We start from the raw sequence: 15837 nt of genomic DNA, 5'->3' as shown, positions 1-15837 counted from the left end.
AGGCTATCAGAGTTTCCTAAAGGTGAAAGAAAAAACAGTTCTGGTGTTTGCTTTTTAAAACTAGTCACGGGGGTGGGGGGGGGGCAGCTAGGTGGCACAGTGAGTAGAGCTCTGACCTTGGGGTCAGAAGGACCTGAGTTCAAATCCAGTCTCAGACACAGTGACATTAGCAGTGTGACCTTGGGCAAGTCACTTAACCCTGATTGCCTCACCAAAAAGCCAAAAAAAAAAAACCTAAAAAAACTAATCATAGGAAAATAATTTTTATTTACAACTGTTTGCTTTTAAATTCAGTTCTTTTGTTGCAAAATTGCATCTTTTGAGTCATTTTGCTACATTTTTCTTCCTATGAAAAGATTGAATCATTGTCTCAATTGCTTAGTTTATGAGTGTTAGTATATTAAGTAGCCTTTGATTTGACTTAATTGATCGTGGACGATCATAAGTTAAATATGCTTGGCAGTCTTTTTTTTCTTTTTTTTCTTTTTTTTTTTTTAGCAAATGAATGGGCTGTGGTAGTTTAAGAAATGTAGCAATTTTTAAAAATACCTCTGTGTATTGATTTTAATATTAACTAGCTTTAAGTTATACATATTATCTATTCTAGGTAATCACATTCTACCTGATGAAGATTTGGCTTCCTTTCATTGGAGTTTACTTGGTCCAGAACATCCACTAGCCTCACTTAAGGTACAAACTTGATTTCATTTCCAGAACCTAAAATAAAAACTGCTTACATTCATATTACTTTTAATATTGTAGCTGGTTCATAGGTTATGAAACTAGACATGTTAACATTGTTTTCCAGGGAAAACATGACATTGCTATTTGATCACTCACTATAAAAAACAAAAAAGCCCATTTTGCCCTTAATCGTTACATTTTGAGTTTATTTATACTTCTTACAAATGTCATCTCTGCTCATTTGTCAGTTTTATTTTTCTTTATTTTCATTTGGTTTTAAAATTTGCCTTTTGCATTCCCAAATTTGTATTACTTGTAGGACCATTTTTTTCAAATAGGATTGGATTAATTTTTCATGCTAAAAAATCAGTTTAGGTTCTAATTATCAGTAACTTAACAGTTTTAAATCAGTACCTTTATGACATGCAGTAAGGAAATTCATAAATTCCTTATAAATTTTTAGCTTACATAAAATTTGAGGGCTTAATCCTATTAATAATATGGGGTGATTTAAGCTTCATCAGAATGAGAGTGTGGTCTATTTACATTGTTTTAACTTTTCACTCAAAATAATCTTAACCATCATTCCTGTGTTCCCTTACTCTTTATTCTCATGTGCAATCATAAGAAATGATCAGAGAATGTCATTTAATTATTAAATTCCCAAGATGGATATAATTCTTTTTAAAAGTATGTGGTGTTGCTTAGAGTTAGAGGTTCTTGACTTTTTGCGTATCATAGACCTCAAGATTGACTAAATCTGGTGAAGCTATGGACCCCTACTTGGAATAATGGTTTTATATGCATAAAATACCTAGAATGACAAAACAAATTATATTGAAATGCAATTATCAAAATATTTTTTAAAATATAATCAAATTCACATACTACAGGTTTAGAACCTCTTCTATAGAATAATGTATAGATTTGTATAATCTTCATATGAAAATAATTGTTTTAATTTAGAGTCTTAAGAGATACTTTTTAGCAATCCATTGGTCAATTTGCTCTTTCCCTCTGGATTAACAATTTACTGTTTGTGGGTACATATATGGTTCTTTTGGTTAAAATACTATGGTCCAAACTGTCATTGAAAGTCAGAATGGTTTGATAGAGCACTGGATGAGTCAGGAGACCTGGATTCTAATTCTGACCTTGCCACCAACTTATCTTGTCACTTCTACGGGTCTCCTTAACTTCCGGACCTCAGGTTGCTCAACTAAAATAAGAATGATGACGTATAAAAGTCCTTTCTGGCTTTTAAAAGTTAAATTCTCATATGATATCCTGAAGGGCTTTAATTTGGGTAACTGAATTTAGTTGATGTTTAGTTTCAAATTGGACTTCCTATTTTATATATTTTGCTGCCTATTTATTTTGTATATATTGAGAATGAAAATGAATGCCTGTCAGTATTCTAAGATTTCTTTGCTTCTTTCTGTCCATATTGTCCCATGGTGGTTAAAACCCTCATACATTCTTTCTCTATCATGCCTTAGTGTAGTTCGCCAGGCCCAGATGAACTATATCCCAGGGTACTGAAAGATCTGGTGGATGTGATTGCTAAGCCACTGTCAGTGATGTTTGAAAGTCCATGGAGAACAAGAGAGGTAATGCAGGAGGATCAAGCCTGTAACTATAGGCCAGTGAGCTCTACTTTGTTTCCTGGCAAAATTATAGAATTGTTAAAGGGACTGTGAGGGGACATCTCAAAGAGGAAGCGATGACTACAAGGAGCCATCATGGCTTTATCAAGAACAGGTCATGCAGAGTAACCTTGTTTCCATTTTCTTTTTTGAAATTGTTACTAGGTACTAGATTGCTAAGCTTGTTTACTTGGGTTTTATTGGAGCATTTTCAAAGTCTCCCATGTTGTTCTTGTGGAAAAGATAAAGAGATGCAAGCTCTCTACATGATAGTGTAGTTAGGTAGATTTGAATTTGATTAAATGGCCGAACCCAAAGATTACTAATAGTTTGATATCAACTTGGAGGAATCCTTTAGTGGAACTCCCAGAGGGTCTGTGTTTGACCCCCTTTTAAAATTTTTATCAGTGACGTGGGTCAAGGTACTGTGATAGCATGCTGATTAAATTTGCAGATGACATAAAGCTAAAGAGAGATGGCAAGTATATTGAATGACAGAATCAAGATTAAAAATCTTAGGCTAGAATTTCAAGCCAAGTTTAATAAGATGACAAATGTAAAGTCCTAGAATTGGGTTCAAAAAATAAAACACCAGCTGAAAAAAATCAATGGTTTTTTAATAGACTGCATGCTCAATAGGAGTCAGTGATTTTAGGGCAACAAAAAAGTAATTTATTTTCATTTTAGGCATCATCAACAGAAGTTTGTATCCATTCCATTGAGCTTGACCCTGTGTAGACCATTCCTAGAGTAATGTTAACTCTGGGTGCCAATTTTAGGAAGGGTATTGATAAACTGTAGATTGGAGTGCAACCAGAATGGTGAAGCCTCAAAATCGTGCCCTGTGAGGACCAATTCAAAGAACTGGGGGAAATTGGATAAGAGAAGAAGTCTTACAAGGGGATATTTTAGCAATTTTTTTAGTTTTTGAAGGGTTGCTATGTGGAAAGAGAGGTTATATTTATTTTGTTTGTCCCTAGAGGGCAGAATTAGCAATGGGTGGAGTTGCCAAGAGGGAAGATTTAGGCTTGATGTTAAAACATATAAAAAATGTAACTCCTTAACAATAGTAGTGATCCAAAAATTGAATGAGATACTCAGCAGATGACCCATCTCTGAAGCTCATTTCAATGATGAGATTCTGTGATTGATTACGTGTTATAGGAACAGTATCTGTTTTACATAGGCTTGCCTGGTTTTTCTTTAAAGGGATCAGGACAGAAGCCCTTGAATTATTATATATTGCAGGTGAAGAGATATTTAAGCAAAACTCCACCTACTACTATTAGAAAAACAGTTCATTTTATTGATGGTGGGTCTTTAGCATTATTTTTGTATTTCTTTTTAATAGTAGCTGGACATAACAGATTTTAGGAGAAATATTAGGATAATAAATAGTATTACAAAGTGGAATTCTAGAACTTAAATACGTCTTTCCTCTTGGAGTTAAAAAAGAATGTGTGTGTTTATCAATCATCTTCTTAAAAATTTTATATTTGAACACCATTGTCTATACTTAAATAACATTTCTATCATCATAGCTTTGTTTAAAATAAAGACATGATGTTTCAGTGAGCGTGCTTATGTCTTCTTTGCTGTAGTTCTAAAACTTTATCTTTTGAAAATTTATATGGTCGAGTTTTCCCCAGAATCTCCAATGATTTATTTCAAAGATTTGTTTCTTAAATATTATCTTTTTGAATTACCTGAGCAGAAGTTTCAAAAAAGTTTTGTGGTCCATGTTGTCTTAATAATGAATTTAAGAAGAATGACATATACCTGGCATTTTAGTCTTTAATAAAAAACTACAAACCAAAAAAATTCAGTCAGTTAACAAGCATTTTATTAAATGCTCACTATGTGCTAGGCACTGCAAATGCACAGAAAGACAGTCTCTGCCTTCAGGGAATTCAATTTGTAATGGGAGAGACTACATATAAATAACTAGGTGCATCCTAGATATATATACAGAGTAGGTGGAAGGTCATCTCAGAGGGAAGACACTAACACTGGGGTGTTAGTTTTGGGGGTGGAGAGGGGAAGGTGGAGTGGAGGGCCAGAAAAGTCTTCTTGGAGAAGGTAGAATTTGAGCTAGGTCTCAAAGAAAGTTGAGGCAAAGGAGAAGAGAACATTCCAGCATTGGGAGCAGCCAGTCTCTTAAAGGTACAGGCCCAGTAGACCTTAAGCTTGGGAATCCTAAAATAAGTACCCTTGAAAGATAGGCATATTAAGTAATAACATTATTAGAATGGAAGAAATAGAAGAATATTTTCTTTATCTGATTGTCATAGCATTCTGCACTATCTAATAAAGTCTGTGAAATGACCTATAATGTGGAAAGAAGTGAATAAGAATTATTTAGTATTCAAGCAATACTTAGATTAAATATATATTTAGTTTTCAGACTATTACACATGAATATATATTGTAAGAATCTTGAAGTAAAACCCTTTTATTGTTCTCAGTCCTTGCAAAGGTTTTTATTTTGTTTGGTCCCTACAGTTTGAGCAATAGTAAGACAGCAGAGCAGGTTCAAAGAAATATGAGGATTAAGATGTTCCCTGAATAAAATCTATAGGGAAATAGGAATTTAAATTTTTTTCTGGAAGTTAGATAAAGTAGAAGGGTGAAATATCTACTTTGTGCCTGTATTAATCAGATGGTTATATTTTTTAGATTGGTGAAGTAGTATGAGACGTATTTGAAACATACTCTGGGAATATTTGTACATAGGTCCCCTCTTCTTCCCACCTACACTGCTTCCCTCCAGTGAAACCATCTAATACACCATTGTAATAAGAATGGCACTTAAAGTCTTTGATTTTAATGCTTCTATCTGTTGTATAGAAGCAATGTAAAAAATACAAATTTAAGAAATAACTGTAGTAGCTTTTAAAACAATTTATTTTTAGTTATGTTTTCTTTTTTTACACTTGTTATTCTTTATTTCAGAATAATTTTTTAAATTACATTAGGTTTAATGCCTTAAAACTTTTTTAAACTAGCATTTTGATGAGATTATATAATTTAGTCTTTAATAATGGCCTAGGGTTTTTATTATGAATGTCCATTATGGTGCTTTTTTGTATATGGGAAAGACATGAAACAAATCTCCAAACGCTTCCCCCCAAATTCTTCCTGTGTACTTCTAGTCTGTGGTTCCATTCTAGTGGATGTTATTTGAGTGTGGCATATAAGTTGGTCTCTAAGACTATTGGTTTATAAAGCTATTTCTCCCATATTGAAATCCATTAGGTAGTTGTGTTCATCTAGTTGACAGTTATTCTTCTTGGCCATCTCTGTTCTACTTCCTACCACCGATCTACTTTTTACCACCGCCAATGTTGCTGTTATCCATATTGTCTACTGTTCTTCTCTCCCCTCTTACCCCCCAGTACCACTTTGTTGCTTTCGTTTCCTTCTCTCATCTCCTTTGTTGCTTCACATTTTCAGGACCATATGTTTACTATCTTCTGGTTTTGTTTCACTTTCTCCCTTTCCTTGTAGTTGAACTTAGGTGCCTTTGAGCATAGTAACTCTTTGGGCTGCTCCTAGAGACCCCTTTCTCATCTAGCTAAAACCATTATACCTTCTTTAATCTTCATGCTCTTAATTCTGCCTTATTTTCATTTTCATTAGTGCTTAAATTAGGAGTCTTTTGCTTGTTTCAGTTTCATAGCAAACAAAAATTCTCATGGTAAGTGAACAACAGTTATTTGTTTTCAATTCTTTGTTCTTTCAAAGATTCATTCTACCGCTCATATTTCTTTTTGAGTGCTTTTTGTAGGTGTGTGATTTCTGTGTGTTATCTGAACGTTGGGGGATACCTTTCATGTTTTTAACTATGCATTCACTGGTTTGAAAATTTTGGGACAATTCCATTTCTTGGTATCCATTTGCTTTTTTTTAAATTTAGTGTGTCCAGAATTCTTAAATTTTTTCCCCTTGATGTTTTTTTTTATTCTATTTAAATTTGCATTTTGAGGATATGAATCTAGGACCATTTATTTAATCATATAGATCTGTTTCAGAGGGTAACTCCTAAGTCTTTCTAAATGACTTTTTTTTGCTCTCTCTAGCTACTTTTTTTTATTGAAATATGAATTTAATGTAATATATATATAAGTTGCATTACTCATCTCTTCCGGCTTCGTTGGTTTTGTCTGACTGGTTCCTGAACTTTTCCTCTTGGGGTTCCCTTTAGCATCTTACTACATTTTGCTTATTTCCTTTCAAATTTGTGCAGCTTTTTCCTCCTAAAATATATAACATGAGTCGCCCTTTTATAATATTCCGTGTTTCTAGAACATCCTTTTCTTAATACATTCCCTAAGTCATTCTTCCCTTCCCTCAGAAAACACCCAACCATAACTAATCTCTTTCTTTTATACTTTTAGATTAGAATATTCCTTCTAGTCTTTTATTCATGACTGTTCTCCCTTTCATTGTGTTCTTAGGTTTCTGCTGCTTCATCTTGTTTTGACAGCATCATTGGACAATCCACAGCAATGGATAATCTCCCAGTCCATGGCTAGGAAAAGTGTGTTATTGATTTGGTCAAGGTCTCATTTTTATTTCATGTATTTTGTGGAAACCCATTGTTTTCAATTAAATGTCAGGGTATTGTTTGCCTAGGAAACCAAACCAAACCAAATCCATATCATTTACTGTATCAGATGTGGTGCCTGACTCAGGCAGAATAGGTAGCAATTGTGGTCTTGTAGAGAGAGAATGAATCTCTGGGTTAGCCCATTTCCATCCCTGTAAAGGTCCCTATAGTAAAACTCCTAGTTGGTGACTAATGAACACATTTCTAATTAGGGTGACTTCTTTAGTTCTGGAGGAAATGAGCTGAGGGACAGTGTAAGCATCCTTTGCACTGAGGAAAAAGTTTTGGATTTGGTAGAAATTAGCAATGGATCAGGTGAGTTGATTGGTCTAAGGCTTCTTTTTTTTTTTTTTTTCCTGGGCCTCTGGAAGAGTGTGTTCTAAGTATGTCTAAAGTACTTATTTTATATTGCTGTTCTTGGCTTTGTGCCTCAAACCTTAAAAAAAAAAAACCCTAAATGTACAAATTCATTCTCTATTAAAGTAAAAAGGATATTTTCAGAAAAGACATATAACATAATCTTCTTCGCCTACGTACTTGGCCTACCTCTTTTAGTTAAGCAAAAGTGTCTTGTCTTTTTTGTTGTTTTTCCCTAAAGCAAAGGGTAGATGCCAGTATCTAAGTCAGTGTGTATTTCTAGGTTTTTTAGGGAGAGAAGTGATGATGTAGAAGGTTGCTTTCCTGCTTTTATCTTAAAGTGAAAGAGCCCCAAATAATGACTACTCGAGAAAGTAGATAGAAAATCCTGGCAGAAGTCATCTTTCACATTTGATACAGGAGACCCCTTTCAGTTTTTCTTCCCACATAAAATTATTGAAGTCTGTCTAACAGAATTCCGTCTTAGTGAGTTGGAACATGTTAGTCTTGCCAGGTAGCTAGGAGAGGCCAGAGAAGGGAGGGAACTGGTAGCCTTAGGGGAGCATTGCTTCCTGTTCATATTCTGCATGATTTGTCCTATTTACAAAGTGTCCTTATGTTTCAAAACTACTAGGGAAGGAGACAAGGGCTAAAAAAGAAAAATTAAGTGAAGAAAGCTAAATAGCAACAGTGTTATCACCCTTCAGGCTCTAGCCCAGTGATTTGATGTTTAATGATTGAGTTATGGATAGCAGTGTTTAGCTTAATATTAAAAATAAAGCTTACTGATAGTAAAATAAATAAGATGAACATTATTTTCTCTGTGAAAACATTAAATTTTTACATGTCCTTGGCAAGGAGGCAATTAGTAGTCCCAAGGTTGATTTAGCTGTGTGTGTATTCTTTTGCTATCCCCAAACTTGAGTCTGCGTAAGGAGGCAGCAGGATGCACTGGTGAAAATCCAATTCAGGTCAATAAGATAAGGGCCATGAATTTATTATTAATAAATAGGCTCTAATAGAGGGAATTTTTAAGTTTAGGAAGTAGTTGGAAAAGTAAATTATATTGGTCCTAATAACATGACAAAACTTAATAGGAATAAATTTAAAGTCTTGCATTTAGCTTTTTAAAAATCAAATGTGCCAGATAGAGGATGGTTAAGGCCTGGTAACATGAATTGATGTAAAAAAGACCGTTTTTAAGTTGGTTACATTAGCAGTGTGATATGGATGCCAAAAATGTGAATGCTGCCATAACTGAATATCTAGTATCTATATCATGTTCCAGTGGCCAAATTAAATCTGGATTATTCTAGTCAATTTTGGTCACAGAGTTTTTAAGAGGGACACCAACATGTCCTATACTCTTATCTAGAGTGGGTCTACTAGAATGGTGAGGGGATTGGTAACTGAATTATATGGGGAATATTCCAAAGTAGGAATGTTTAATCTAAAGAAAAGATTAAGGGAAGGCTTTATTCAGTTCAAATCAAGGGCATACATAGTATGTAGAGTACAGTGTGGGAAGAGAGATACAGAAATAACACTCTGTTTTTTATATCATGGAGCTAATGATCTAATGAGGGAAAATATATCCCACACAAATGGAATATAATAAAAATTGGCCTCACACTTTAAAAGTTGTCATGTGAAAAAGAGAGAGTGGACTTCTGTGTTGCTTCAAATGGTATAATTAGGACAAGTAAACAGAAATTACAAGGGCAGATTTTGAATCCAAATAAGGAAAAACTGAAGAAATGAAATTTAGGAAGCTACGAGCTACTTCTATAGCTGATATTCTTTCAAAAGATTTCTTTCCTGCCACTAGACTTTTTCTTTATCTTAAGAGAATATGGATAATGTCCCTGGAGACTCTGGGGTCATTTTTGACAAACTTTATTTTCTGTACTTCAGTAGAGACAATGTTAGGGTTAAGCAGATTTACCAAGGAATTAATAATGGGAAAACTCAAATAAAATATAATATTAGACATATAAAAAAAAAGACCCCAAACTTAAAATCATAATTTTAGCAATATCTTTTATATCATCTTTATTTCTGTATACATTCCTCCCCCTGTCTTTCTCAACAAACCATCCCCCTTAGAAAAAATAAAGAAGTGAAAGGAAAAAGTTCAAGTAAACCTAACTAATACATCAGCCATTACAACCATATACAATATGTTATAATCTTATTCTCCCACCTCTGCAAAGGGAGATGGGGGGCATTATGTGCATTTTCTTATCTGAGGCCAAGCTTAGTCATTAAAATTGTACACCATTAAATTTATCCTTTTAATTTACTTCATGATTTTATGTATTTTCCTGGTTCTGCTTATTTCACCCTGCACCAGTTTATATGTCTTTGTGTTCATCTGAATTCTTCCTATTCATTGTTTCTTTAGGGTTCAATAATCTCTTAATATTTGTGCACCACATTTGTTTAGCCATTATACAATTCATGAGTATTTATTTTGTTTCCGGTTTTTTGTGATACTATGATGAAAATATTTCCATGAATATTTTAGTTTATCAGAGACTTTTCATTCTATCTTTACTGTCACTGTAAATCGCTATTTCCTGACAGCTCTATGCCTAGAAGGATCTCTAAGTCAAAGAAGTTGTATATTTTGGTTCCTTAAAAATTGTAATTTTAAATTGCTTTCCAAAATGGTGGGACCAATTCACAGTTCCACCACTAGCTTATTAATGTGCTTTTTTTTGAGGTCCTTCCAACAGGTACTATTTCTTTTGTCATTTTTGCCAGATTGCCAGATGTGATCACATATTTTCAACATGGCAATAAAGTCACAGTTTCCACTTGATAGGGAAAAGTTATTTAATCCAAAGAACTTTTCCACCATTAAAAATGGCCTCCTTTACAAGGTAGTGAGTTCTTTGCTAGAAATATTCAGACATCTGTCAGCGCTAGAGGGATCTCCTCTATAGCATCATAAGCTGGATGAGAAGACTGTTTAAGGTCCCCTTCATCTCTCAGGTTCTCTGATGCTGAGATGTTCTTCCATTCTCCCTGCCCCAACATTTACATTTTTATTGATATCTTTTGTTTTTATGTGACCAGAATTTCCTACTTTATCCCTACTTGCTACCCTCCAAAGTACCATCCTTTATTACAGAACAAAAAGCAAAGTTCCCAGCATATCAACCAAATTCAACATTATGTGCAGTGTTCCACAACAACAGTCTTCCATGTCTCTAAAGAATCTGGGGGAAAGGTGTACTTTCATATCTCTTCTGTGAAGAGATATTTATAATTATAATTATAATTTCACAGCATTTAGAGGAAGATTCTCACTAGGTATGCCCTATGAAATTAGAGTTTCAGTCATCATCCCTATCATTTGTTGCTGTTGGGTTTGTTTTTTTTTTTCTGTTAAAATTATTGTCATTGTGAATAACGTTTTTCTCATTTTGCTCACTACTTCACTTTGCATCAGTTAATATAATCTAAATCTTTCCATGTTTTTCTATAATCATCATTGTTATCATCAACATCATAGCTAACTTGTAGTCCTTTAAAATTTGCAAAGGACTTTACACATATTAACTCATTTGATCCAATAACCCTGGGAGGTAGGTGCTATTATTATCCCCATTTTCCATAGAAGGAAACTGAGGCTGAGAGGGGTTAAGTGACTTCCCCCTGGGTAACAGCTAGTATATGTCTGAGGCTGGGTTTGAACTCAGGTCTTCCTGATTTTAAGCCTGGTATGCTATCTATTGGGCCACCCAGCTTCCTCTATAGTTTTTTATGGGGCCTTAATATTACATACATTTATGTAGCACAGTTTATTTAGTCATTCCGCAAACACTGGGCATTTGCTTTATTTCCTTTTATTACTACACAAAAAATGCTGTTATAAATATTTTGATATATATGGATTATTTTTTCCCCTTTCTTTAATCTTCTTCCTATCTATGGCTAGTAATGGATACAAACATTGTAATCACTTTCTTAGCATAATTTCAGATTGTTTTCCAGAGTGGTTGGACCAGCTTCATCAATGATGTATAGTTTGTTTGGCTTTTTACAACTCTCTCACTACTGATTCTTCTCACCTTTTGTTTATCTTTGCTAATTGGCAGATTGTGAGATAAAAACCTCATAATTGTTTTGATGTGCATTTGTCTTACTGTTATTGATTTGAAGCAATGTATTCATGTGATAGATAAGAGTATACAATTCTTCTTTTGAGAACTGCTCACATTCTTTGAACACGTCCATTTCTACCATTTATTCTCTTTTTCCCCTCACTTAATAGTATTTTATTTTTTCCAATTACATGTAAAGATAGTTTTAAGCATTCGCTTTTATAAGATTTTGAGTTCCAAATTTTTTTTTCCCCTCTCCTCTCCCCTCCTCAAGATGGCAAACAATCTGATATAGGCTATACATGTACAATCATATTAAACATATTTCCACATTAGTCTTGTTGTGAAAGAAGAATCAGAACAAAAGGGAAAAATCACGAGGGTAAAAAAGTGAAAATAGTATGCTTCCATCTGCATTCAGACTCCATAGTTCTTTCTCTGGATGTGGATAGCATTTTCCATCATGAGTCTTTTGGAATTGTCTTAGATCATTGTATTGCTGAGAAGAACTAAGTCTATCAAAGTTGATCATCGAACAACATAGCTGTTACTGTGTACAATGTTCTCCTGACTTCACTCAGCATCAGTTCATGTAAGTCTTTCCAGAATTTTCTGAAATCTGCCTGCTCATCATTTCTTATAGCACAGTAGTATTCCATTATATTCATATACCACAGTTTGTTCAGCCATTCCCCAATTGATGGGCATCCCCTCAATTTCCAGTTCTTTGCCACCACAAAAAGAGTTGCTGTAAATATTTTTGTACATGTGGATCCTTTTCCATTTTTTATGATCTCTTTGGGATACAGACCTAGTAGTGGTATTGCTGGGTCAGAGGGTATGTACAGTTTGATTGCCCTTTGGGCATAGTTCCAAATTGCTCTGCAGAATGGTTGGATCAGTTCGCAACTCCACCAGCAATGCATTAGTATTCAAATTTTGCCACATCTTTGACATTTTTCATTTGCTTTTTCTGTCATGTTAGCCAATCTGATAGATGGGATGTGGTACCTCAGAGTTGTTTAAATTTGCATTTCTCTAATCAATAGTGATTTTAGAGCATTTTTATATGACTATAGATAGCTTTGATTTCTTCATCTGAAAACTGCCTATTCCTATCCTTTGACCATTTATCAATTGGGGAATGACTTGTATTTTGTAAATTTGATTCAGTTCTCTATATATTTGAGAAATGAGGCCTTTATCAGAAACACAGACAGTAAAATTGTTTCCCAGCTTTCTGCTTTCCTTTTAATCTTGGTTGCATTGGCTTTGTTTGGGCAAACCCTTTTTAATTTAATGTAATCAAAACTAATTCATTTTGCATTTCATAATGTTCTCTATCTCTTTTTTAGTCATAAATTCTTCCCTTTTCCATAGATCTGACAAGTAAACTATTCCTTGCTCTCCTCATTTGCTTTATAGTATCACCCTTTATGTCTAAATCATGTATCTATTTTGACATTATCTTGGTATGCAGTGTAAGATATTGGTCTATGCCTACTCTACCATTTATTCATAATTCATACAAAATAAGACTTGGCACATAATTTATATGACACTTGGGTACATTTTTTTCTGAGCTTTCACCTTCAAATTCTAGTACACTAGCACTTGTAGAAATTCTCTTCTTAAAGTAAACCTGAATAAAGACCAAGAAATGATCTCACCTGTGATATGGCAGCTGGGGGCTCATCTTTCTGAGTTCAAATCTGGCCTTAGACACTTACTAGCTGTGTGACCGTGGGCAAATCACTTAACTCTGTTTGCCTTAGTTTCTTCATCTGTAAAATGACCTGTAGAAGGAAATAGCAAACCCCTCCAGTATCTTTGCCAAGAAAACCCCAAATGGGGTCATGAAGAGTTGGGCATGACTGAAACAACAGAGTAACAATTATTGTTTGACTCAAGTTCACACAAATTATGGTAGTTTTTGTAATAAAAATGTCTGAAAAAACATTCCTCAAACATTTATGAATTACCTATGTGCCAGGAGACTAGCAGGAGATGCAAATAAACAACAGTCTTTGCTCTCAAGGAACTTAAACCAAATGCAAACTCTTTTGTGTGTGATCAGGATTCTAAGATACAAGATAACATCTTAGATTTTTATGTACTGAAAACATACAAAGTAATGCAAAGCATGGTGGTTAGAGTTAAATTGCTGTTTTGGGATAGTAACACATTGGGAGCCAGCAGGCTGCTTGATTGACAACCAAATGTTAAGAGAACAAACCCAAATTGTGATTTTTTTCCTTATTCCTGGAGGAACTATATATGAAAAGGACCAAAATTTGAAAAGAAAGGCAAGGTGAACTGCTGAGAATTGTGAGAGCGATAGCATTTTTCAAGAATTCATTGCTTATATCCCTCATTCTCTATTCTGTTTGTTTAATGCAATGTTTTACTTATTATTGATCACTTGTTATGTCTAGAGTTTATTTTGTTTTTATTCTGCCTGGTTTTATCAGGAGAATATTCTGGTTCACTTTTTATTCAATGCTTTTTTATTCATCATTGTATTTTACAAACTATGGTTTTAGACAGTTGTCTAAAACACTGAGAAACTTGCCCAGAGTCCCACAGCCACTGTGTGTCAGAGGTGGGGTTTGAGCCTATATTTTCCTAGCCTTGGGTCCTTCTTTCCATGCTGTATTTGTGTTCTGTGATGACAGGGCTTGTTATTTAACCAGTTTTTAATATGTGTCAGCAAGTCTAGGCACTTGTGGTACATTGGTCAGGGGGTGTGAGGTGTGGGTGGAAAAACTACACCATTTCTTACTTAAGGATCTTGCAGTCTAATAGACAGGGATGGGAAGAGAGATCTGTACATAACTCATTATGATGTAAGGCAGACCCTAAGTGTAAGTTTCAGCTGAAGGAATTAAGCATAGTTCTAGAGTAGGAGGAGGTTGGAGTGGGAGAGTGAGAAGACAGATTTTTGCCGATTGAAGAGAATATATATAATATTTTAAATGAAAGAATTAAGCAAAGCTTCATAAAAGTAGTAACATTTAAGCAAGGGAAAGATTTCCATAGATTTGGGAGGATTTCTTTTTTGGCTTGAATGAGAAAGGGGTAGTTGAGGAATTTGTATTCCATCTTAGTGTGGGGGAGGTGGAAGGGCCTTGAATGGGGGAGTAATACACCCCCAGGACAGTAATTTTAGCAATGAAATGAAGGGTAAATCTAAGTGAAGAGACCCCTGGACCAAAAGACCAACTTAAAAGTTATTGCAGTAGTCTAGGTGAGGAGTTCAGATAGCCTGAAATAGTATGTGGTGACAGCATGTGTGAAAAGATGGGGAAGAATCACCAGGTCTTAGCAATTGAGTATAAAACCTGAGGGATTGGAGGCTAATGGAGAAGGTAGATGAGGGGAAAGGTTTTGGGAAGATGATAGAGCCATCTTTAAACATGATGAATTTGAGTTGTAGATGGGGACATGCTGGCCTAGCATTTGGATAGATGTAACTGGGACTGTGCAAGAGTTGGAAGTAAAGATTTGGGAGACATCCATATAGAAGTTGTTAATATATCTAAGCTCTGTCTTTAAGTGATAGAGCTTAGAGAGTGAAGCGGTTAGGAACAAAGACTAGAAGAACACCTATGTGTAGGAAGCAGGAAGAAGAGGAATCAATGAACTCTCATTAAGCACCTACTGTGTTCCAGGCCCTTGCTCGATGCGGTTGGTGCAAAGATAATAATGAAGTACTCCTAGTTTTCTAAGAGGTTATATTGTAAAGGAGAATACTACTTGCACATGTCTAAATATATAGAGGATTAGGAAAAGTTTCGTGTAGAAGGTGGTCGGTGAGATGAATCTTGAAGAAGTGAGGGATTCTCTGAATTGAAGATTAGAAAAGGAGCACATTCCAGACAAGGGGGACAACCAATGCAAAGGCATAGAGATGGAAGATGTAGTGCTGCTTTTGAGGGACCAGTTAAATAGCTGGAATTAGCAGTAAATGGATAGGAGAATGTGAAGAAGACAGTGTTATGGAAGGTAAGGAAAGTCTCAAAATAGTTATCACTGTCAGACACTGTAAAACATTTGAAGATGATATGGACTGAACATCAGAGACCTTGAATTTTTGTTTTTTTAGTAGATTAGTGGACATGGACTGAAGCCAAGTTTCAAGGAATTAAGAAGTATGGAGAATATATATATATACTATACATTCTAGAAGTTTTACAGTGAAGAGAAAAAGGAAGGAAAGGATGACTGCTTCAGGAAGTTACAAAACCAGTGGAAGGTTGGGGTGTTTTTTTGTATGAGTCTGTTGTTTTGATTTTTTTTTTTTAATGGGACAGGAGGAGACAAACTTATTTATATAGGCATAATGAAAAGAGCCAGTATAGAATTCTGGCCTACTTTTCTTATAGAATGTTGGTATAGAACTGTGACAGACTTCAAAGGAAAATTTCTC

The 15837-nt window shown here is 34.7% G+C and overlaps 1 protein-coding gene across 4 annotated transcripts in view; it reads left to right on the top strand.

Moving 5' to 3' along the window:
- Nucleotides 1-15837, top strand: part of FAM120A (family with sequence similarity 120A) — a 152856-nt gene that overhangs the window by 32926 nt on the left and 104093 nt on the right. For 2 of the 4 annotated variants that reach the window (XM_027836863.1, XM_027836861.1), the window contains exons 3-4: nucleotides 608-690; nucleotides 2184-2294. In XM_027836863.1, coding sequence (XP_027692664.1) covers nucleotides 608-690; nucleotides 2184-2294 — 194 coding nt within the window. The remainder of the gene's footprint in view (nucleotides 1-607; nucleotides 691-2183; nucleotides 2295-15837) is intronic. The other 2 variants (XM_027836862.1, XM_027836864.1) reach the window with 1 other exon arrangement.

Source organism: Vombatus ursinus, unplaced genomic scaffold, assembly GCF_900497805.2.
Source record: "Vombatus ursinus unplaced genomic scaffold, bare-nosed wombat genome assembly UNPS02014820.1, whole genome shotgun sequence".
NCBI lineage: Eukaryota > Metazoa > Chordata > Mammalia > Diprotodontia > Vombatidae > Vombatus > Vombatus ursinus.
This window is presented reverse-complemented; position numbering and strand designations above follow the sequence as displayed.